General features: G+C 51.2%; 1 protein-coding gene across 4 annotated transcripts; it reads right to left on the reverse strand.

Moving 5' to 3' along the window:
- Positions 1–1,605: 1,605 nt before the first annotated feature.
- Positions 1,606–23,279, reverse strand: LOC147576758 (uncharacterized). 4 transcript variants are annotated; one of them, XR_015241090.1, is made up of 6 exons: positions 23,085–23,279; positions 22,509–22,569; positions 22,278–22,352; positions 19,090–19,277; positions 12,385–12,528; positions 1,606–3,166 (listed from the first exon to the last, which is right to left on the reverse strand). XR_015241090.1 is itself a non-coding variant. In XM_086678348.1 (5 exons), exons 1-5 carry the CDS (start codon positions 23,193–23,195, stop codon positions 18,704–18,706), a joined length of 510 nt encoding a protein of 169 aa, XP_086534474.1. In that variant the 5' UTR covers positions 23,196–23,279; the 3' UTR covers positions 18,040–18,703. The 4 variants fall into 4 exon arrangements, 1 of the variants encoding a protein (XP_086534474.1); XR_015241089.1 differs by lacking the exon at positions 1,606–3,166 and having other exon boundaries at positions 10,819–12,528; XM_086678348.1 differs by lacking the exons at positions 1,606–3,166; positions 12,385–12,528 and adding an exon at positions 18,040–18,778.
- Positions 23,280–23,311: the final 32 nt, after the last annotated feature.

A 23,311-nucleotide genomic window follows, 5' to 3' on the forward strand; every position in this document is an offset into this window, starting at 1 on the left:
AAAAAAAAAAAAAAATTTTTTTTAACGTTTATTTACTTTTGAGACAGAGAGAGACAGAGCATGAACGGGGGAGGGGCAGAGAGAGGGAGACACAGAATCTGAAACAGGCTCCGGGCTCTGAGCTGTCAGCACAGGGGCCCGATGCGGGGCTCGAACTCACGGACCGCGAGATTTTGACCTGAGCCGAAGTCGGCACTCAACCGACTGAGCCACCCAGGCACCCCTGGAATGTGTATTTTGTACTAGGCACTGGTTCGAGCATTTTACTCTTTAAAAAAAATTCCGATTCTGTGTCTCCCTCTCTCTCTGCCCCTCCCCCGTTCATGCTCTGTCTCTCTCTGTCCCAAAAATAAATAAAAAACGTTGAAAAAAAATTTTTTTTTAAATAAAAAAAAATGTGGTAAAATATACATGACATAAAATTTATATTTTCACCATTTTTTAAAGTTTATTTATTTTGAGAGAGAGGGAGAGAGAGAATGCACACAAGTGGGGGAGGGGGAGAGAGAGAGAGAGAGAGAGAGAGAGAGAGAGAGAATCCCAAGCAGGCTCTGCACCATCAGTGTGGTGCCCAACGTGGGGCTCAAACTCGCAAACCTTGAGATCATGACCTGAGTCCAAATCAAGAGTTGGTCACTCAACTGAGCCACCCATGTGGCCATGTTTTCACCACTGTTTAATTTTTAATTTTTTGTGTTTATTTATTTTTGAGAGAGAGTGAGAGAGAGAGAGTGTGTGTGTGTGTGTGTGTGTGTGTGTGAGAGAGAGAGAGTGGGGGAGGGGTGGAGAGAGGTGAAGACACAGAATGCGAAGCAGGCTCCAGGCTCTGAGCTGGCAGCACAGAGCCCAACGCGGGGCTCGAACTCAGGAACCGCGAGATCATGACCTGAGCCGAAGACAGATGCCCAACCGATGGAGCCACCCAGGCGCCCCTCACCATTTTTAGTGTAGAGTTCAGTGGCATAAAGCCCATGCACACTGTCATGCAACCATCAACACTCCTCATCTCCAGGACTTTTTTCATCTTATGAAACTGAAAGTCACGCCCATTACCCAATAACTTCCTATTCCCTCATCCCCCAGCCCCCCAGCAACCAGCATTCTACTTTCTGTCTTCATGAATTTGTTACCTCATACAAGCGAAACCATACAGACTTATTCACTCAGCGTAATGTCTTCAAGGTTCGTCCATGTTGTAGCACGTGCCAGGATTTCCTTCCTTTTGGAGGCCGGATAATAGTGCGTTGTATGGATATGTCACATATTTTGTTTCTCCATCCGTCAATGGGCCCTGGAGTTGCTTCCATCTCTTGGCTGCTATGAAAAGTGCTGCTGTGGACTTGGGCGTGCGGGTATCAATTCTGTTGGGTAGATCCCCATTAGTGGAATTGCTGGGTTATACGGTCGCTCTATTTTCAATATGTTTTAATTAAAATTTTAAAAATGAAAAATTTTAAGTGTTAAATACTGTTTGCCACAGTGGCTGCAACATTTTACCTTCCCACCAACAGTGCACAAGGGTTCCAGTGTTTCCACATCCTCTCCAACACTTGTTATTTTTATGTTTTTTGATAACAGCCATCCCAGTGGGTACGAAGTATTATCTTCTTTTTTTTAAAGTTTATTTATTTATTTTGAGAGAGAGAGAAAGAGAACTAGCAGGGGAGGGGCAGAGAGAGAGAGAGTGGGGGACATAGGATCGGAAGTGGGCTCTGTACAGATAGCAGAGAGCTCGATGTGGGGTGTGAACTCAAAACCCGCGAGATCATGACCTGAGCAAAAGTCAGACACTTAACTGACTGAGCCACCCAGGTGCCCCAGCTTTGTGGTTTCGATTTGCAATTCTCTAATGGTTAGTGATGTTAAGCATCTTTTCATGTGCTTATTGGTCATCTGTTTATGTTCTTTGAAGAAATGTCTACTCCAGTTCTTTGCTTGTTTTTGAATCAGGTTGTTTTTGCTTGTTGACAAGCATTTTGCTCTTAAGCCTCATCACAGCCCTAGAGGGTAGACTGTTATGGTTGTCACTTACCGATGTGAGAAAACCAACATGGAGGTTAAGTAGCACGCCCACAGTCACACAGCTAGGAAGGGGTAAATCCGGGGTAAAGATAATCTGGTGTTCTTTTTCACCATGCCTTTCTCTTGTGCCCGAGAACGGAAGGGCATCCTTTATCTCCAGGAGCAGCAGGGATGGGGGAAGAAACAGGAGGGTCACTCAGTTGATGTCCTGTCTCGAGCATCATGCACCTAAGAGGCAATCATGGGTGCCCTTCTTCAGGGTAGAAAATTGGAAATACCCCAACCAGCCAACACCCCAGGAAAGGTGATACTAACTGTGGCTTCCTATAATAACTCAATTCAAGGAAACTTTGCTGAGCACCCAGCCTATGCCAGAACCCACAGACTTCTCTTCTTATTCAGTTTCTGTAACAGAACAAGTTTCAGCATAAGGGGGAATTCAGTGAAAGGATATGGGGGAGTCCCCCAACTTCTAAGGGCAGGGGTAGGGTCACGCCTCTGGATGAGGCAAAAAACAGGGCCATCCAACAGGTCCCAAATGAATATTATGGTCCATCCACCCAAAGAGAAACCGAGTTTTCTATTGCTGTCCTAGTTGCAAAATTCTTGGAAAGAAGGCATTCGGCCTAGAATGACCATGGTCCTCAGTCTTCATCATAGAGGTTGAGAGCAAAGGAATGTGTATCCGTGTTTGCAAACATGGATGGTGGGGCAGAGGCAATTCTTGGGGGAAAAAAAGGTGCTTGGCAGACAATCTTCCCAGCTTCTCCCACATTGATCAATACACAAACAGGCCTTTTCAGTCTCAATGATGTTTGTTTGTAATATTTTGAACTTTTGTTTTACTGAGCAATTCTGTATGGTTAGCAACGAGAGGATTCACACATTGTGACTTCTAATGTGACTTTTCGTGATGATTTCTCTTACCTTGGTGCACTGGTCAGCTACTGCCATAATGATGCTGCGTAACAAACAACTAAAAATCTTGACGGCTTATAAACAGTATCTCTCTGTCTTGCTCACAGTCTGCAGGTAGGCTGGCGTGGCAGGAAATGCTCTGCTTCAGGCTTTCAGGCTCAGGTCTGTTCCACCTGCCTCTCATTCTGAGATCAATGGCTGCCCAACTCATGCTTTCTTCACGCAACTGTCAGGGTGCAAGCAGAAACACGTGATGCCTCTTAAGGCCTGGGCTCAGAACAATCACACAGTCTCTTCTGACCACATTCCACTGGCCAAAGCGGGACACAGGACCAAGTCCAAAGTCAACAGACCAAGGAAGTACACTCTACCCTCAGTGGACCATGGCAATGATAGGAGGGAGAATGGAGAACAAAATGGCATAGGTGGAGAGAGAGTGGCGAGGTAGGACTTCGGGCAGGGCTCACCTCCTCACAGAAGGCTTCCTGGGTCAGCGCTCCTCTGGGCTGCCACATGCCCTTGGGCTTCCCTCTGTCCTCTCATTTACCAGTCACTTCTGTGAACATCAGCTTATGCGTCTGCTTCTACCAGGCCACACACACCCCAGCACCCAGCATGGGGCCTGGTACTCGCAACATGACCATTGTTCTACTGCCCCCTGTGGGCAGCCCAGTCCTCCTGGGCAGGGAGAGCAATTCCTTCACGCAGTCATTGCTTCTTTCCTTTCTTCATTCTTTAAATACATGTATACTGAGCGATTGCTTTGTGCTCAGCATTGTTTTAGTGCTGGGGATACAGCAGTGAAAATCTCTGCCATCATGAAATTTAGTTTCTAGTGGAGGGAGGTAGACAATAAACAAACAAACAAACAAACAAGAACAGGATATTAGTTGAGATACGTACCGCAGAGAAGGGAAAGAGCGCCACAGACAGAGGAGAACATGGAGTGTCAGCAGGGGAATTACTATTTTAAATGGAGTGGTCAAGAAAGGGGACATCTGAGTTAAAAAAAAAAAAAAAAAACAAACAAAACCCTGAAGCAGACCACAGGTGCAAAGGCCCTGAGGTGGAGCACACCTAGTATGTTCAAGCCGGGAGACCAATGTGGCTTGAGTGAAGGGGGTGATGGAGGGGGTGGGGTGGAGGAGGAAGGTAAAAGATGGATCCATGAGGTCACAGAGAGCAGATCGGTGGGCCCAGAGCCCACGGTAAGGAATTGAATTTTTGCTTCCGTCGAAATGTGGAAGCACCTCTGAGTTCAAAGCAGAGGGGTTCAGTGTTTGCCTCAGGAGTTAAATAGACCAAGGGTCGGGGGGTGGGTTCAAAGCAGGGACAGTGGAATGCAGCAACCAGAGGGGAGGTGGTGGCAGCCGAGGGGAGGGCAACAGCAGGGCGGTGTGAGAGGTGGTCAGATTCCATAAGTCTTTGGAAGGTGGAGCCACAGGATTTCCTGATGAACTGAATGTAGGTTGTGAGAGAGAGGAGTCAAGGCTGGCCCCGCCTGAGCACCTAGAGGGATGGCAGTGCCCTGATCTGTCACGAGGAAGGTGACAGGAGCGAGAGGTTTTGGGGGGCAGATCAGAATTTGGGATTGGATGTGCTGATTCTCAGCTGTCTCTCAGACATCCGAGCAGACATGGCGGGCCAACAGTTGGGTGTCCGAGTCTGGGGTCTGAGAGAGGTCCAGAAACATGGGTGTTGGGGCACAGGGACGGTGTTTAAAGTCTCGTGCTTGGATGAGACCAATAAAGAAATGGTTGCTGAAGAAGACAAGACCGGGACCGAGCCTCAGCCTCCTGCATCCGGGGAAGAGGAGGACTGGGCAAGAGAGACAGAGGGGGAGTCCGGGAGAAGAGCAGGCCGAAACCCAGGGGTAGGGCGGGGCTAAGGAACCACAGGAGGCTGGACCTGGGGGCAGAGATCAGTCTCCATCCTCTGAGGGGTTCTGATGTAAAAGAAGGGAAGACAAGGGACAGAGAGGGAAACTGAGGTTTTCGTGACATAGAGCACGTGAGACATGTGTATACCCAAGGGAAGAAGAGAGGACAGAAGAGCTGAAGGCTTCAGAGAGAGCAGACTGCCTGGGGCGGGGGGGGGGGGGGGGCACACCGGAGGAGGGGCTGGCTTGAGCTTGAGGACTTGTATTACCCACAAGATGTGGAGGGAGCCTGAGGTGGGGCGCTCTTTTCCGTTTGCTTTCATTTTCTCAGTGACTCAGGAGGCAAGATCATCAGCTGGGATGGAGGTGGGAAAGGGTCTTGGAGATGGGAGGGCAGAGGAGAAGCTATGCAGCTGTCGCCTAGGAGGGCAGGACAGGAGACCTTGGTATGCTTGCAGTGGAAGCCTTCAGGCCCCCTGCCGTCAGCGCATTCAGCATCAGGCAGCCTGGAGGGCCCAGACCCCTGGCGCTTACACTGAAGCTCCTTTCCTTCCACATCGGTTGGTGGGCCAGGCAATGCAGTGTGGACGTGCAACTAGGGCACTTAACAGCATGCCACAGATCAGGGACTGGGAGAAGGAACATGCCTGGCAAATCTCAAGGCTCCAAGACCAGGTTTACATATTTAGGCAAGTTCCTCTGCTTCCAAATTTAAACAGTGGGAGGTGGGGGGGGGGGGGGTAGCGGGACGTTTAGCAGCATCCCTCTGGGGTGGTCTTACAAGGTCCCCTATGCCACCGACCCTAATGTACCCATAAAGCAGATCCTGTCACTGTCATGTCCTTAGGAATGAGAACCCCATCTCCCTGACAAGAGCTGGTGCTTGGCCGCCCTGCCTGGTTTCATTGTTTCATATTTTTGGGTCTGTTTTTTGGCAGAGGCTGCTTTTCCTAGATTACTTAACATCTGTTAGCTTGCTTCTAAAATAAAAGCGGGCAAGTCTGACTTCGACGTTTTCTCTTCCTCTGCGGTGGCCGTCAGTACAGGCCCGGCTGTCCGGGACCCTGCGCGGTGCTTTTCCACCCTGATGTCATGCCCGCTCGTGGGTGGGCTTTGGTGTCCCGCCTATACCGGTCAAGCCCTTTCCCCTTCCTGGAGCGTCTTCTGCCTCCAGCTTCTGGCCTGGTTCCCGAGGACTCCTTGCCACCCAGGACCCCACTCCTGGGTTCTTGGGGTGCTGGCCTTCAGGTGCGGGCTGGCACACGCTGAGCCTTGTGGTGCTGTGACCAGCTGGCCAGGCCCGTCCAGGGATGTCCCTGCCTCTTACATCCCAGCCGGTCCCAACTCCGTCCTCTTCCTGTCTGTCCCATCAAGGCACCCTGGGAGGCCCTGTGCCAGCCCGGGAGCCAGGGCCATAACCTTGCTCAGGCCGGGAAGAAGGTGCTCATATTTGCTGAATGCTTCTGATGCACGTCAGGCACTGTGCCAGGCATGTGTGGCCGGCACTTCTGCTAATTCCCCAGTATCTGTGCCCTCAGTCTTCCACAGTAGTAGCACTCCTGATTTTCACCTGGACGGTGGCCCTTTGGCATCAAAAGCGCCTTTCAGGACTCTCTTGCTGTGGCCCTGGGACTAAAGTTACAGCCAACAGAATGTAAGCAAAATTGCTGCCTAGGACTTCTGGGAAGCACCCTTAAAGGGAGTGCCATGCACTTCTTTGGTCCAGCTCTTATCTGCCACCTGGAACATGTAATGTGATGGCTGGGGCTCTAGCTGCCATCTTGGTCTTTGAAGACAAGGGCCACACCCTAGGGTCGGAGGAGCCATGAGCTAGAAGCAGCCTGAATGCCCAAGGACTTAACAAAGCAGAGCCCCCCCACCACCCCTGGACCATCGATTTCCAACCGTGCAACTGGGAGAGAAACAAAGTCTCATTTAAGCCAGAACAACTCTGGGGATTTGTTACTCATCGCTGAACCTAATCCTGCAGTGATGCCTTCCTTCTGCTGACTCACCTCATTTTCACTCTCATGAGAGCCCTGTCAAGCGGGTGTCACCCCCCTCATTGTAGAGAAGAGAAAGGAGGTTTAGGGATCTTATTTGGGCAAGTGGCCTGGGCCCCCCCGGCCAGTGTAAGACTGAAGTGAAGTGAAGTGCTCGCTCTGAGTCCTGGCCCTGCTCTCGCCAGCAGCCCTCGGGGCCACACCCGGGCTGATCCACCTGTGTGCCCTGATACCGCCTGGTCTTCCCAACAGTCCTTCATACAGGGCCCAGAGGCATCTAATGACATGGGTGACACTAGATGACAACTGCTTCCGGGGCAGCTTTACCACTGGCAGCCCCACAACCCTCAGTGGTGGGCACGCCCGGACCGGTGGTCACCACAGACCCGTGGCCGAGCCAGGACCCGTCGCTGCCCTGGGGACATCCAGACACTGAGCCGTTGCGACCTGCCAAATTTCCCGGGATTTGTTTCCTCCCTTCCCAGAGCCCTGGGAGCTTTCTGAGCCGGGGCCTTGGCTGCCAGCCCCTGGGGTCTGGTGAAAGGCTGGAGCAGGGCTAAGAGATTAAGGAAATGAGGCCCGTCAACGCTGGCAAGAAGTGATAGCCCAGATTGCATCTTGGCCTGACCTTGCCCTGGCCTCACAAGTCAGGACCTCCCACTCCTGTCTTGACTCTCCTGTCTCCCCTGACTCTCTGAACATCTTACGACCCCAAGAAATCGCAGAGTCCTAGCTTGCTGGGGCCAGAGCAATTAGGCTCAGGCTGACCTAAGGGTGCCCACCCACCCCTGCCCCCACCCAGGTACCTGTCAGACATGGTGAGCTCCGAATCAGTACAGGACAAGGGGCTCCATACTCAGGGGGACTTGTGTCAAACCCTGGCTCTCCTGCTTTCTACACGTGAGCTTGGCCAGTGATTTCACCTTCAGAGCCTCAGTTTTCCCATCTGACAAATAGGGAGAACGGTACCTACCACATAAGACTGTAGCAGGATTAATGTGACAATGCACCATGAAGCCTGGCACAGGGCCTGGCACACAGGTAACACTCAGCGAAGGTTGTCATCGCTGCTGTTCTTGCATCACCCCTTGTTTGTGTCAGGCAGCCTTTGTGCTGGACCCAGTGATAAACTCGGGACACAGTGACCCAGGGACCCAGGGTCCCAGGGTCCCAGGGACCCAGTGATAAACTCGAAGAACAGGGGTTCTTCAAGGAACTCACAATCCAATGAGGAACCATGGCAACAGACAGCTTTCAAAAGTAAAAAAAAAAAAAAAAAAAAAAAAAAAACGTTCTAATGGAGGAGAGAACAAGATACAGTGGGAGCACCAGGGAGATACAGTGGGAGCACTCCGGGCGCTCCATGGGGCAATCAGGGAGGTCATCCCGGAGCCGGCAGAGCCTGCGTGGAGGCTTGCCGAGGAGCAAGTTTTTACCAGGCAAATCCAGGTGATGAAGGAGCAGCTCTCTGTCTGCGGTTCTCTAGTCCTGTGATAGGGTGGGGGTGGGAACGAGGCTCGTCCTGTGGCCGGTGTCTAACTAGGGCTCCAAAAGCTGTGGACGAGAGGGTCCCGGTACCCAGATTCCTCAATGGAGGGTCAGCCCACCCTGTAGGACCAGCAGAGGGTATTCTCCCAGACGTGTCCTGCCAGCCTCTGGCCCTCACCCACCTACAAGAGAAACTTGTCATTCCGCTCTGCTTCTCTTCTCTCCTCGAAGTCAAGTGAGGAGGGTTTCCGGAGCACTGTTCGGAGAGCTTGACACATGAGCCTTGACTTTGGGAGACACGGGGACCAGAAGTGCTCTCACACACAGTCTCTCACAGCAAGGGGCTGTGCATGGCGGCAGAGCGGGGAGGGCCGGGGCCCCGCTGGGAATGGCTCGCTGCCTGGGTAGACTGGACAGAGGATGCCTGATTATCCGGGGGACCTGATGGGGGCCTGCCTGTCTGAGCTGGTGTCCCTCTGCCCGAGGACCACTTTGGGGGCGGTGAGGAGATCCCAACAGAACGGGGACAGCTGGAAAGCAACAGGGAAGTTGCAAACCAGAAGAGGCCCTGCCTCATCAGGGGAAATCCAGGTGAGAGATCCCCAGAGGAGGAGGTTTCCTGAAAAATCTCCGGGAGAATCCCATGAATTAAGATCAACTTGGGACATCCGCCATGGCCAGAGTGTCCCCAGGCTGGGTTACAACCGTATCAGGCAAGGAGGGCCTTTTCTGCCCTCTTTCCTGCTCTGCACTGCACTCTGGAGGGGCCACAGCCAGCAGCCGGTGATGGTCATGGAGGGAGAGCAGCGCCCTCTTCAGGTTTCCATTTTCTGAGGCAGGACTAGCTTGAAAGAAGGGTCTCATTCTAGACTGGGAAGATTTCAGAGTTTTAGTATTACTTTGAGCTGTGTTAAAAAAAAAAATAGGGGCGCCTGGGTGGCTCAGTCGGTTAAGCGTCCGACTTCAGCTCAGGTCACGATCTCGCGGTCCGTGAGTTTGAGCCCCGCGTCGGGCTCTGGGCTGATGGCTCAGAGCCTGGAGCCTGCTTCCGATTCTGTGTCTCCCTCTCTCTCTGCCCCTCCCCCGTTCATGCTCTGTCTCTCTGTCTCAAAAATAAATAAACATTAAAAAAAAATTTTTTTTAAATAAATAAATAAATAAATAAATGTGTGGATGACGTACATAAAATTAGACAGATTAGTATAAGCAGCCCCCATTACCCATCATTCCACTGCAACGATAATCAGCTCATACCAATCTTGTTTCATCTCCACCCTCAGCCCACTGCCTCTAATGTAATTTTGAATCAAATCTATGAGGAAGAGTAGAACAACTTCCTGCTTGCCTCTGAAAAATGAAAAATAAAAGAAGTCAACATCCTCTACTGTTTGATTAGGGCTCTCAATTTAGGGTGTAAACCTGGAATCAAAGCCGGCAGGACCCATGGAGTCCTTACACTGAAGGTGGGGTTCGTATCTGCTTCTTTTGTCATCGTGCCCACTACTCAGGTTGTGGAATCAAGGTAATGCTGGCTTCATAAGTTTTCCTTCCATTTCTATTTTTTGGATATCGTGCCCACTACTCAGGACAGTGCCAGGCACGTAGTAGGTGCTCAATAAATCATTCTGGAGCCTCTCATTCTATCTGTTCCTCTGTTGCTATTCCAGGCAGCGGCTCTCCTGTGTGCATCAGGTGCACAACAAATGATGTTTTAGTATAAATGTGTGTGGTGAAATATTTGTAATAAAAATCTTTTGTTGTTTATCTGAAATTCACCTTTGACTGGGAGTCCTGTGTTTTAGCTGGCAACCCTAGGTGGGTCTTGCTGTCTCCTTGATCACCTGGGGCTCCTGGAGAAGCATTGTCAAACCAGCTTGCATCAGAATTACCTGGAGAGCTTGTTAAAACAGATTTCTGGGTCTCGCACCCAGAGTTTCTGATTCATAAGTCTGGGGTAGAGTCCAAGAATCAATCTTTCTTTCTTTCTTTCTTTCTTTCTTTCTTTCTTTCTTTCTTTCTTTCTTTTTCTTTCTTTCTTTCTTTCTTCCTTTCTTTCTTTCTTTCTTTCTTCTTTCCTTCCTTCCTTCCTTTCCTTCTTTCTTTCTTTAAACTTTATGCCCAACATGGGGATCAAGAGTCACATGCTTCACTGACTGAGACATCCAGGCGCCCCAGTTAAAAACTTTCATTTCTAACAAGTTCCAGGGTGATACTGATGCTGTGGTCTTGGGGCCACATTCTGAAAACCACTGTTCCCGGACTCAGTCCATTACCCTAGAGAAACTCATGAACAGGATACAGTAAAGCACAGTGATCCAAAATGGCCACAAGAGGGCAGAAACGCCCCACTAGTTTGGCCTCAGGCCCCTCACTGTCTTGGGTCTGAGTTTATACCTTTGCTGAGCATTTGCTCTGGCCTGACCACGTCCAGGGGCTCTTGCTATGACAAAAACATGGGTCAGAGTCAGTGCCTGCTTTTGAGGAGCTCAAGGTCTGGAGAAGGAGACAGAGGTGTTAACGGGCAAATACAATTGGTGCTGAGGTGGTGAGAAGCGTGGAGTGGAGTGGGGAGGCTCTGGGAGCCCAGAGGAGGCTGGGGGTAGTCAGGCAGGCTTCCTGGGGGAGCTTGTCTCCTGAACCATGAATAGAAGTCACCCAGTTGGGGAGAAGAGGAGAAAGGACAATCTGGGCTTAGGAACCCTCGATGCAGGGCACACAGGCTGGGAGGGATTTGGTATGTTCAAGGGGGTAGTGCAGGAGCAGGGAAGAGAATGGGTGGGTGAATGCCTAATGAGGCTGGCAGCAGCTTGGCTGGATCCTGAGAGTCTCAGGGAGCTTCTGGAGGGTTTTAACTAGATGCTAGGGGAGGGTGTGGTGGAGGGACCAGAGGCAGGGAAACTAGTGAGGAAGCTGGTGCAAGGGTCTGGGGGAAAAGGTGACCAGATGAAGCAAGAATGGCAACAGTCTCTCATTTATTCATTCGTTTCTTCATTCATTCATTCATTCACTCATTCATTCATTCATTCCACGCATTTATGGAACAACTTCTCTGAGCCGAGCCCTGGGCTGGGTTCTGGGTGGTGCTCAAGACAGACAGCTTCTGGCCTTCTCAGAGCTTAAATTCTAACAGGACAGGCCACCATCCAACAGCCAATGGCACAGTGAGGCAGCTGTGGTCTCTGGGGACAGTACAAGGGATGCTAAGGAAGCCAAACGTACAGGCAGAGGTGAGGGTGGGAGGTATGACCCAGGAGAGTCCCTGACCCAGAGATCACAGATGCTTCATTCAGCCAGACCCTGGCACCTTCCCCACTGCAGTTCAGAGCTAACAATATGGTCTTTGAAGGCTGCTGCCACTGCTGGAGGTCCAGCCTTTCCTGCCCCCGGCCTCCCTTAGCCACACAACCCTGGCCTTTAGCAAGGAAGAAAGAAGGATTATATGCAGGTGCCAGGAGCTGGGCCCACTCCTTGACCAGAGTCAGTCTGGCCTCCAACTCCAGGCGACTGCCCAGGCAGGCACCTTCTCCGAACATCCGGGGCTCTCTTCCTAAGCATGTGAAGTGTGGGCCAGCTCGAAGTTGAGATGGAGGAGATGACCTTAAGTGCCAAGGAGATGCTCTGTGAGGCTGTCCCGGAGCGTACCGCATTCATCCGCAGAGGTGGGATTGGCCCCATGAGTAGAGTTCATTAAAATCAAGCTAACTGGAGCATTACTTTCTAGAAAGGTGGCCTTCTTGCTCCTCCGAGAACATGCCGAGTTCATTCTAGCCTTGAGGGCTTTGCACATGCAATTCTTTCTGCTTGCTCTCCTCCACTCTAAGGCCTTCACAGGGTTGGCTTCTGTGGTAGGCAGAATAACGGCCCCCCAAAGATGTCTGTGTCCTAATCCTGGATGTGTTCATTCACAAGGTAAAGGAGATTAAATTACGAATATGAAGATGGGGAGATGACCCTCGTGGCCCAATGGAATCACAAGAGTCCTTGCAAGAGGGAGGTGGGGAGAGGGGTTCAGAGTCAGAGAAAGAGACATGATGGTACAACAGGGGTCAGAGGAAGGGGGAGATATGATGATACCTTTGAAGATGGAGGAAGGGGCCACAGGTCAAGCCATGCAGGCGGCTTCCAGAAGCTCCAAAGGGCAAGGAAACAGATTTGCGCCTAGAGGCCCCAGAAGATACACAGCCCCGCAGACCCATTTTAGTCTTCTGACATCTAGAACTGTAAGATAATAAATACACTTACATTATTTTAAGCCACTACATTCATAGTAACTTGTTATAGCAGCAACAGGAAACAAATACAGCTTATCATTCGGGTCTCGGGCCACCCCATGTAAAGTAGCTGGCCCCCCACCTCCACCCACCTGTTTTCATTTCTGCATAGGCCTTATCGTGACCCGAAGTTATCATACTTGGTTCTTAGTTTATAGCCTGTCTCCCCCAGCCTGTGCTGTGAGGCTCCTTGAGAGCAAAGGCCTTGCTGTGGTCACATAGTGAACACAGGTGCATAGAGGATTCTCCATAAATATTTGTTCCACAAGAGAAAGAAGGAAGGAATACCAAGAATATGGTCTCTGTCCCATGCACACAGAAGGCAAGGGAAGGGAGAGGCTTTGGTGGGCCGGGGGAGGCCTCCAGGCCGTGAGAAAGCAGAATGGAGGGACAGAGGTGTGGGGGGTGAGGGAGATGGCCACGTGCGTGCCTGTGGGAGCAGATGGCACCTAACACAGACACTGTGCACGTACGTTCCCATTTATAGGGCTTTCCAGTTTCAAACTCAGCAACTTTTTTTTCTTTTGTCCCTCAGAACAGAAACCCTTGTTCTCACTTCACAGATAGGGCACTGAGGCTCTGGACAGTGATCAGAAGGTGGAGAGACATCCAGGCACCTCTCTTGCAAGGACTCCGTGGGACGTGGGAGGTGCCTGAAGGTTCACCTGCCCCCAGCCTTGCCAATACCTCCTCGCAGGCTAGTTCTGCTGGCCAGGCCATCTTCCAGCCATTGCCCTGCCGTTCCCTCTTCCCCCACTGCCTCGCCTCTCTTCTCCTCTCCTCCCCTCCCCTCCCCTCCCCTCCCCTCCCCAGGCTGGGTCTAGGGTGAGGCCAGGGAGGCATTCACTCGGGTGCAAATTAAAAGGGGCATCAAAACCTCAGTAATCAAGAGAAATAACATCTGCAATATTTTAATAACCATTTTTAACGTTTACTTATTTATTTTGAGAGAGAAAGAGAGACGGCGTGGGTGGGGGAGGGGCAGAAAGAGACGGAGAGAGAGAGAACCCCAAGCAGGTTCCACACTGTGAATGCAGAGCCCAAGGCAGGGCTCAAATTCACAAACCGTAAGATCATGACCCGAGTTGAAATCAAGAGTCAGATGCTTAACAGACTGAGCCACCTGGGTGTCCCATTTTTTTTTTTTTTTTTGAATCAAAGGTAATGCAAAAAGAAATCCACAATGAACAAAATACCACAATCTCAACTATATATATATTTCTCTTTTGGCTCAGGCTCCAATATGGCTTGACACAGTACTGTTTTACTGATCTTGCCCAGACTGGCTACGTGATGCATGGGGCTCCTTCCTCAAAAATTATTCAGAATTTCAAGATGGCAACAGCAGGACATTCACCCAAGTGTGGGGCCCTTGGGAGGTCACACAGGTTATACACCCATGAAGTGAGCCTGGATCCTGACTTTATTTAAAATTTTTATATTTTGTTCGTCTTGGGTTTTTCCTTTCGCATTGGTTTTGATTTTTGAAAATATTACTTCTCTTGATTCCTGTGGGTTTGAGTGTTGCCATTGATTGTGCACCTGAGGAGAGCACCTCGCTTTCCTCACCCTCTCCACGTCTTCTCTACTTGGCGTTAGCTCCTTATCAACCCCAGGCAGTCTCCTCCAAGAAGTCTTCCCCACTCACCCCTCCACACCGGCAAGGTGTCAGGCACTTTTGGGCTCTGCAGCCCTCTTCCTCCTCCCCTGGTCACACCTCCAAGCATCTCCTGTGAGACCCGTTGCTTAAGAACAGAAAGGGGACTATGTAGGGGTAGTGCCCAAGATTTGGGCAACTCTGAGTTCTGGCCATCAGTGATGCCAGCGTCAGCCTCCTGATGCCCTCAGGTATGGCCCGTTTGCTGCAATGGACAGAACCCCAGACCCCAAGCGGGGAAACCTGGCTTCATTCAAATCCAGGCTCTGTCATTCCTGGGCTGTTTGAGGCTCAGTTTTCCCATTGCAAAATGGGAATTAAAATACCTACCTCCAGCAGAGTTATGGGACTTAACAAAGAATGCACAGGGTGGGCATCATAAATACTAGTTCCTTTCCTCTGCGCTTGGTCTGGGGGCTCAGACTGGTCAGCTGTGCCGCTTCCCGCGCCAGTCCCCAATCTCTGAGCTCTTTCCCGCAAGTCTCTGTCCCAGATTAAGAGACGGATAAACAGGCTCAGAAGGGATCAGGGATTTGCCCAGAGTCGCATACAGAGTCAGAGGCTAAGCACAGCGGGGAACCCAGGACCCAGGATGCTCAGCCCCAGCTCTGCAGGTGCTCAACTCCTCCTCTCCTGCTTCCCAGCCTGGCCTCCGGCAGGCTGGGCTTGAGGGGAACCGCTGAGCCGGCGCAGCATTCGCGGGCCCCTCCCCCGCCTCGCGCCCACACGCACATGCACAGAGCGGAGGGCTCTGGGTGCTTCCATGAAAGGCGTGTTTCCCTCCTGAGTCAGAACAGACAGCTTTGGGGCGTGGCTGGGCTGCAGTCCCAGGGCTCGAGCCTGCGCCGGTCCTCCCTCCCTGCTGGAACCTCTGGGCAGCGGCCTGCACAGCTGCAGCCCCTCAGCCGGGCCTGCAACGATAGGCCCACGTTGCATCAGCGTGGCCTGTCTCTGCGCCGGCCCCCGCCCGCCAGCCAATGGGGCCTGGCCGAGTGTACAGATCCCGGCTTGGACCCACCCCACCCACCACGGAATCAGGGCAAGCTGGTCCTCCCTCCGCATTCTCAGCGAGGGAGGAGGGGGCCCTCTCTGCACAGCATCCAGCATGGCCTTCTTCCTCTGCCCCCAGCCCCACCTGCCAGCTCCACCCTGATTCTCCTTCCTGGCGGTGGCAGAGATGCCCCCTCCGCCTGGACTGGGCCTGATTCTCCCCAGCCTTTCTCAGCTCTGTATCTGCTATCACCCACACCTTCCAGCCCACCGTGTCCTTTACTCCACTGTGCTCCCAAGTCGTCCTCTCCGGCCTGGCCTTCTCTCTCTCTCTCGAGTGCCAGGCTAAGGGATGCTGCCTTCTCCTGGATGTCTCCAAGCTACAACCACCTTCCCTCCCAGGGTCCATCTCAGGAAGAGGACAAAGTGCCATCACCCAGGCCCGACATCCCAGAGTCCTCCTTCCCCCTGTTCCTGGGCCCTTCGTGCTCAGTCCACCACTAGGACCTCTCTAGCCCCATGGTTCCTGTCTGGGTCCAGGCGCTAGCATCTTGCTCTGGGTTATTGTGACAGTCTCCTCTCTGGCTTCTATCACTCTCCACTCAGCAGGCAGAGAACTACTTGAAAAACACCAATGTGACCTTGTCCGTTCCCTGCTAAATTGTCATCAGGGAGAAGCTCCAAGCTTCCCAGCCCCCAGAGCTCCTGGGAGACCCCTGGCTGGCCATCCTCTGCAGCTTTACCCACACATACTCCTACCCCCTCATGTGGTGACCTTTGTTGGGACCCTCCCTGCCTGCCCTGGCGGCTTCCCATGAAATGCTGTCAGGACCTAACTCATTTTAGCCTGAGGCCTAAAGCCAGCAGGCTTGTGGTAGTGGAAAATGACAGGCCTGGCCAGATGCGATCAAGCCCCAGCCTCCCAACCTCCCTAGAGCTGCAGTGAGGGCCTCTGAGCCCCAGGCCCCATTGGCTTGCCCTTCCCTACCCCCCACTCAGACAAAGGTCCTTCAGGCCTGGCTTGACCTCCCATTGGATGTTCTTTTCCCATTCACTTCATTGATTTTTAAAAACTGATTATAAAAGTAATATATGCTATTGAAAAATTTCAGAGAAGCAGAGAGGAGAAAATAGAAATAACACGAATTTCTATCTCCAAAGATAAATAGCATTAAACCCCTTAAGAGTATTTCCTTCTGGCCTTTTTCTATGAATATTATACACATTTCTCTATGTCTGTTATTAGTACACATTCATTGAAAAAATAAAACAATTTCAGGGGCACCTGGCTGGCTTAGTTGGTAGAGCAGATGACTCTTGATCTCGGGTCATGAGTTTGGCCCCACGCTGGATATAGAGATTACTTAAAAAAATAAAATTCTTTAAAAATAAAGAATAAAAAATAAATAAAACAACTTCAAACAGCAGACATGTTTTAAAAATTAAGTGGAAAATCATCTAACAACAAGAGTGGGCTTTTTGGTGAGGTATGAACATACTTCCATTCATCTGTGCCTCTGCATATAGCATTTTCATAGATATGCTGTTTTATAAGCTGCTCTATTTGAAAAAAAATTTTTTAATGCTTATTTATTTTTGAGAGACAGAGACAGAGTGTGAGCAGGCAAGGGGCAGAGAGAGAGACACAGAATCAGAAACAGGCTCCAGGCTCTGAGCTGTCAGCACAGGGCCCAAGGCGGGGCACAAACTCACAAACCATGAGATCATGACCTGAGCTGAAGTCAGACGCTTAACCAACTGAGCCACCCAGGTACCCCTATAAACTGCTCTATTTTTTATTCACCAGTCCATTGAGCTGTCTTTCCCTGAGAACTGAAACAACTTCCTCCTTTATGATGGCTGCCCATGGTCCCTCCCTTACTGACATTCTCCAATTTTCAGCCCTTACAAACGAGGCTGTAATGACCATCCTTGTACCTGTACCTATGCTCATATTTTCAAAAAATAATTTCCTTCAGCTAAATTAAAAAAAAAAAAAAAACCTGATCTTTTTTTTTTCAAAAAGACCACAAATAACTTAAAATTTAAAAAATGTGTGAATACGGAATGCATTCATATACAGTTGACCCTAAAACAACACAGGGATTAGGGGTGCTGACCCCCCGACCCCCACAGAGTCCCGAAATCCACATATAACTTTTGACTTCCTCGGAACTTAACTGTTAATAGTCTCCCGTTGACCAAGAGCCTTACTGATAACATAGTCAATTAACACTTATTTGTATGATATATGTATTATATACTGTATCCTTACAGTAAAGTAAACTAAAGTAAGGAAAATGTTTTTAAGAACATCGGTAAGGAAGAAAAAATACACTTATAGTATTGTACCGTATTTATCAAAAAAATGTCTGCATATAAGTGCACCCACGCAGTTCAAACCCACGTCATTCTGGGTCAGCTGTAGTCCAAAAATAAGTCTCACCCCTCCCCCTTTCTCCTGTCCCTCCAGTGCTTCCCCCGAATGGAAGGAATGTTACCTTCCTTCCTCACCCACCTGCAGGGATGGTCTGTGTGTGCATCTAACAGCAGTGAACCGTCACATTATCCGTCACTTTGCCCTTCCATATCAGTATCAGGACATAAAGAACTTCCTACTTTTTGTTTTTTCCAGCTTCTTGGTATTCCTACTCCCTACCAATAGATAGGTTGTTTCCAATTTTTGCTCTCACAAACAATGTTGCAGGGAATTACTCAGCAACAGGTCTTTAAAGCTCCCAATGCAAACTGCCTTCTAGAAAGGGTGTGCCCCTCTCTCTCTCTCTCTCTCAAAAATTAATAAATATTAAAACAATTTAGAAAGGGTGTGCCAATTTCTCCTCCTGCAAGAACACTTCTTCCTGTTTAAAATGAAATCCCTCAGAGCCTTCTAGATCCTGCTCATATCCCCATGTTACAGATGAGGAAAGTGAGGCACAGAGAGGTGACATTCCAAGATCACTCAATGAGAGGTAGCACCCAGACTTCCTAACAACTCCCAGGTTGGGCTCCTGCCCCTCTACGGGCTGCCGTCCTCTGCCTGGGCCTCCCCAGGCAAGCCGCCATGCCACTCACAACGCTTTGCTATCCTCTTGTGTGTGTGCAAGGCCAGGTGTGAGTGACACCAACAGGATGGCCCTCAGAGGACACAGCAGGAGTGGCCTGGAAGGACTGGACCAGGCCGAGAAGAGGCAAGCAGAGTGTGGAGTGGAGAGCCCAATGTCATTCAGAGTTCTCAGAGTGCTCTCCAGGTCCTTGTTTCATCTGTGCTTCTCATTATCTTCGAGATTATCATTGCCAGTTTACAGAGGGGGCTCTAGATCACGGGCACAAGGCTAAAACGTAGCAGAGCTGGGATAGGATCCAAGCCAGGGCTTCCTGTATTCATAACACAGAGGAGGCTGCACTGGGCTGAAGTAGATTAGGGCTGGGGTGTGGTTGGGTGGTCAGGATTCAGGGGTCCCTTTTCCGAGTGTCAGAGATGGTAAGACAGGGCGGTCAGCCCTGTGGGTGAGGTGGGCATCACTACCATTACAGCTGCTGGTGTCACCTAGAGGAGAGGAAGAGAGCTGGGAGCTGGGTGAGGGGTGAGGGAGACGGTGGGGGTGGGGAAAGGGCCAGGCAGTATTTAACAAGCCTCTACCACCCTACCAGCCCCCCAGCCTTGCAGGCAGCTGGAGCTATTTCCATGGGGCTGCCAGAGGAGGCCTCGGAGGGAGAGGCTGGGGGAAGAGAGGGACCTACCGATCCACTCAAAATAAAATGTGCTCCCCCACTCCTAAAGCTGAGCTTTCTTAAGAGCGTCCTCCCTTGCTCTGGCCCTGAAAAGGCAGAGCATCTCTGCCCAGGGGCACCAAGGACCTGTCTTTGCAAACTGGCACTCCTGATGCAAGGTGATGAGGGCAAAGAAGGGGCTTGGACTTTCTCCAGGGACCAGTGGGAGCCACGGAAGAGCTGGTACAATGGACGGAGCCCCCGGCTGGGGTCAGGAGCTCTGTTCCTGTGTTTGTCAACTGGCAGGGAGTAGGGTGGCAAGAAGAAATCGCACCCTGTCATTTGACAAATGGAAACTGAAACTCAGAGACTAAGAAGTAACTTCGCCAAGGCGTGAAGGGGTGGAGAGATGAGAGTAGAATCCCAGACTTCCTGGCTGTGCCCTTTCGCCTGTGCCTGTACACAGGTTCCTATTAGGCATGTGTGCTATGTGTGGTGCATCCGTGTTGCTGGAGAATATGCAGACACGTGCGCATGGGTGCTACGGCTGTACGCGGATTGCGTGAAGGGGCCGCAGTGGGCGGATGGACACACGTGCATCCGCGGTGTCGTGTCGGTGGGCGTGTTGTGTCTCCTGGGTGTTGTGTCAGGCATGTGAGCGAGGGCATTGGACTTCCCGTGTGACTTCCCTCCACGCCAGGACGGCAGAGGGGTGGGGGGTGGGGCAGGCCTGCTTTGGGAGGAGGAGGGGAGAGATCCCATGCCCGCCCTCCTCACCCCCACACGGGCCTCCCACCCTTCGACGACGTGGCAGCTAGCAGGAACGCCCTTTCAGTCGCAAGGCCCCACACTCCACCGAGAGAACCCGAGATTGCAGAAATTGCGTTTCCCTGACTCATGCTTTGGGCTGCGAGCATATTCTTGGCTCCTGGACAGCATCTCAAAGAACTGCCTGTGGTGGCCCTGGCCCTCTGAGGGAAAGGGCCCACAACGGATTGGTTTCCAGAGGCTTCTTTGGCTCCAGTTTTATCCCATGTAAAAAGGAAAAAAGCATTACACTTCCTTCCAGTTAACGTCCTATAATTAAGAGTGAGATACCAGTTAGGTGCCCAGCGAGGCCAGCCGTAGCAAAGTGCCCCATAAACGTCATTTTTCTGTCCTCCCCTTTCCCTACCTTCCCTTGGACAAATAGACTTAGTTTAAGTCTCAGGGCTGAATGCAACTCATTGTGTGCTCTAACATACTCCACTTAGCCTCCCTCAGTCTCAGTTTCCTCAGTTTTAAGATGGTGACATTCCTACTTACCCTGAAACAGTTAAATGTGATATGAGTACGGTGAACACTTAAATAATCTTTTATTTTTTGTCCTAGGATTCTGTGGGGGCAAGGACGTGTGAATCTAGCCACTGGGGCCAGAGCAAGCTGTTCCTGTAACCTCTGGTGAACCGGGGCCTGCCCATCTGGCTGGGTCAATTAGAAGCTGGTTTGGGGGAAGGAGGACTCGGGGTCCAATGTCTGGGCTCTGGCCCAGCTCGATCTCAGACTTGCTGTGTGATCTTGGGCAAATTTCCACCCCTCCCTGGGATGGGATAGATGTGGGGGGCAGGAACAGCTCCTGCAGGCAGCCGAAGGCACTGAAGGAATCCAGACCTGAAATGCTGGAGAGTCTCTCTGCAATGCAAGAGTGTTTCCTCCCTCCAAAAAGAGTGCTTTTTCCAGAAAGTGCAGCCCGGGAGTGTGGGGGAAGGGCCACAGCCAGGCCTGGGCTAGGCTCAGAGCTAAGAATAATGTGGCAAAGTCTCTCAACATTTTTTTTTTGCTGATCTTGGAAATTTAAAGGAGCCGTTGTCTTTCTTCACGGAGGCGGTGCTTGGAGCTCCAAAGACTCAGGCAGCCACCTCCCATCACTCACTCACTGACTGTGCTTACCAAGTTCCTCTTCTGGGCATGCGCTATGCTGGGTACCGGGGACTCTGAGTAGGAGGCCGGGGTCTCCAGTGACACTCAGTGACAATACAGGGTGATGACACATCAATCCTGCCATAGAGGAGGCTTCTGACCCAGTTTGAGCTACAGTAGCGATCTGGTAAGACTGCCAGAGGGTCCCTTTTCCTTAGGCATCAGGAGATTCTCTCTCTGTGAATGGGGGTATTAGTCCTTTCTACTCTGACCTTCTAGGATTCTAGGTTTATCTAAGGGCAGGAGCCTCGGCTTACTCTTCCCCCTCAGGGCAGTCACCGAGAGTCACAGCATTCAGCTTACCCCTAAAAGTGTTGGCGAGGCCTCAGAGAGCTAAGAGATGGAACAGTGAGGAAGAAAGGGAATCTGTTCGATTTTGACAATCTAGACCTACTGGAAACCAAGACCAACCTTTCGTTTATTCTGCCAGCTTTGACGGACTCTTAGTGCATGGGCTGATTGCCATCTGAGGACCAAGCTGGGCGTGGGGGTGGGGTGGTGGGCGGGGTATGGCCTGTGACCCAGGCAGTTTCCTTGGATAGCAAAGACTTATCCTTAAAAGCAATACACAATTAAGGCAGGAAAGCACGTGAGAACCATGACAGCCACTCCAAGGAAACGGACACCACTCTATAGAGGAGCAATTTTGTTAATGATCAGACCTATCCTAAGAAAGAATACTGAGCTGCCTCTGTGGGACTCCCTGTTCCTGGAGGTGCTGTGTGCTTGCCTTTGGGATACTGTTGAGAGGCTTCTGCCTGGGGCTGTGCCCAGGAATCCACGACCTCTGAGATGCCTTGCAGCCCAGAGCCCCTGCTTCTTTTCTTCTAAGATTCTCTGACTATGAGATTTAACACTCTAAGATTCCTTAGATGTATTCAAAGATTCCATGGGGGTTCAAGTAAGATATCACCTTCTATGATGGTCACTTCAGGATTCAAGTTCTCTCCAATTCTGACCCTGATTCAAAGAGTCTGAACCTCTTCTAATCTAAGATTTCTCACAGTCTGTGTAATCAGACTTTGAGCAGCAGCCCCTAACCCAGACTTCCAAGTTAGTCACCAGCAGCAGACTGGGGTGGCCAGAAAGGGCCCTCCCCCCACCCCTCTGCCAGGGACCCAGATGATTCATCCACTGGGTGCTGGGATTCATTTGTTCCCCATGATCCAAGGATGCACCAGGAAGAAAGAAGATACTCAAGATAGTTTATTGATTGAATGAATGAATGAGTGAGCGAATGAAGGGTCTCTCTACCCTGTCCCTTCCTCTCCACATTGTGCCCACTTGTTATCTATCCCTTCACTATTAGAAGACTTGTGGGAGGTATGGGCATGTCCTAAATAATCTTCTGCTGCCTTCTTGAGTTCCCTACTAACCTGCATGTTTCCTTCTCATCATGTACATCCTTGAGGACGGGGACTTTGTCCTTTTCTCAGCTGTATCTGTAGCACCTAGAAGAGAATTGAATATCCAGCTTAGCTCAGAGCTCAAGGGACTATCAGTTGTGGGAGGGTGGGGTGAGAGGGGTTGATAGACCTGGAGCCATGGGAGGAAACCCGGACAGGGAGGGGGCAGGGATAACCAAGGAGAGAGGGAGACAGACTTACAGATGGGAAGGAAGCAACGAATGACAGCACCACATTTCACAGCCAAAGAAGGAACTGTGGCCTAGAAAAAGAAAGTAACTTGCTTAGGGTCACACAACATATTACTTAGTGGACAGTCAGGGTTCTCCTTCCTGACTACGACGTTCCCCCGGAGTCCCCGCCTCTATCACTTCAAGACTTTCTAGGGTGAGGGTCCGCTATTGGGCCCCTCAGGACCCCTCTTCCCCTCAGGGCAGTCACTAAGGTCGAGCTCCGGTGATCAGGAGAAGCTGCGGATGGAGAAAGATGCTGCTTCTCAGTTTCTGACCACCTCCCCTGAGACAAAGCAGAGGGGACCTGACTGAGGAGGGGGCGTGTCGCAGAACCCAATTAAGTTTCAGCTCTAAAACGGGGGAACGGATCCCCTTGGGGCAGAGACCTTGCAAGGGAAAGGACTGCTGGAAGGAAGTGCGATCCGGGGTTACATTGTGGGGATTGGGGATGCTCCTTTCTGGGGAGCTGGACCCTGAAACTCAGTGTCCCCTCCGGCTCAGTGATTCGAACTACCCCCCTCCCCACCCCCCGCCCGCTCCCCACCTCCAGAACCGGAAAAGTCCGGAGTCTCCGCAGTGTCCACGCGCAGCGCAGGTCGTGCGGTCCGGTGCCCGGCCTCTCTGCTGGGGGTTCCCAGCGCGCCCCCCCCCCCATTGGGGGGCAGTAGGACCCAGGGGCCGGGTGAGAGCGCGCAGGGGGAGGGGCGGCAGCCAGGGCGGTCTGGGGGAGGTCTTTGGCTGTTTTTTTTTTTTTTTTTTGGCTGAGCCGGG

Source organism: Puma concolor, chromosome D1 (genome assembly GCF_028749965.1).
Source record: "Puma concolor isolate L17-30 chromosome D1, mPumCon1.1.hap2, whole genome shotgun sequence".
NCBI lineage: Eukaryota > Metazoa > Chordata > Mammalia > Carnivora > Felidae > Puma > Puma concolor.

Coding starts and splice junctions, on each gene's coding strand:
- LOC147576758 (XM_086678348.1), bottom strand. CDS start 23,195: ATGGGGGGGGGGGCGCGCTGGGAACCCCCAGCAGAGAGGCCGGGCACC. Junction 19,278..22,277: donor GATGAGAAGGAAACATGCAG/GTTAGTAGGGAA, acceptor GTCAAATGACAG/GGTGCGATTTCTTCTTGCCA. Junction 18,779..19,089: donor GTGCCAGTTTGCAAAGACAG/GTCCTTGGTGCC, acceptor CCTCTCCTCTAG/GTGACACCAGCAGCTGTAAT.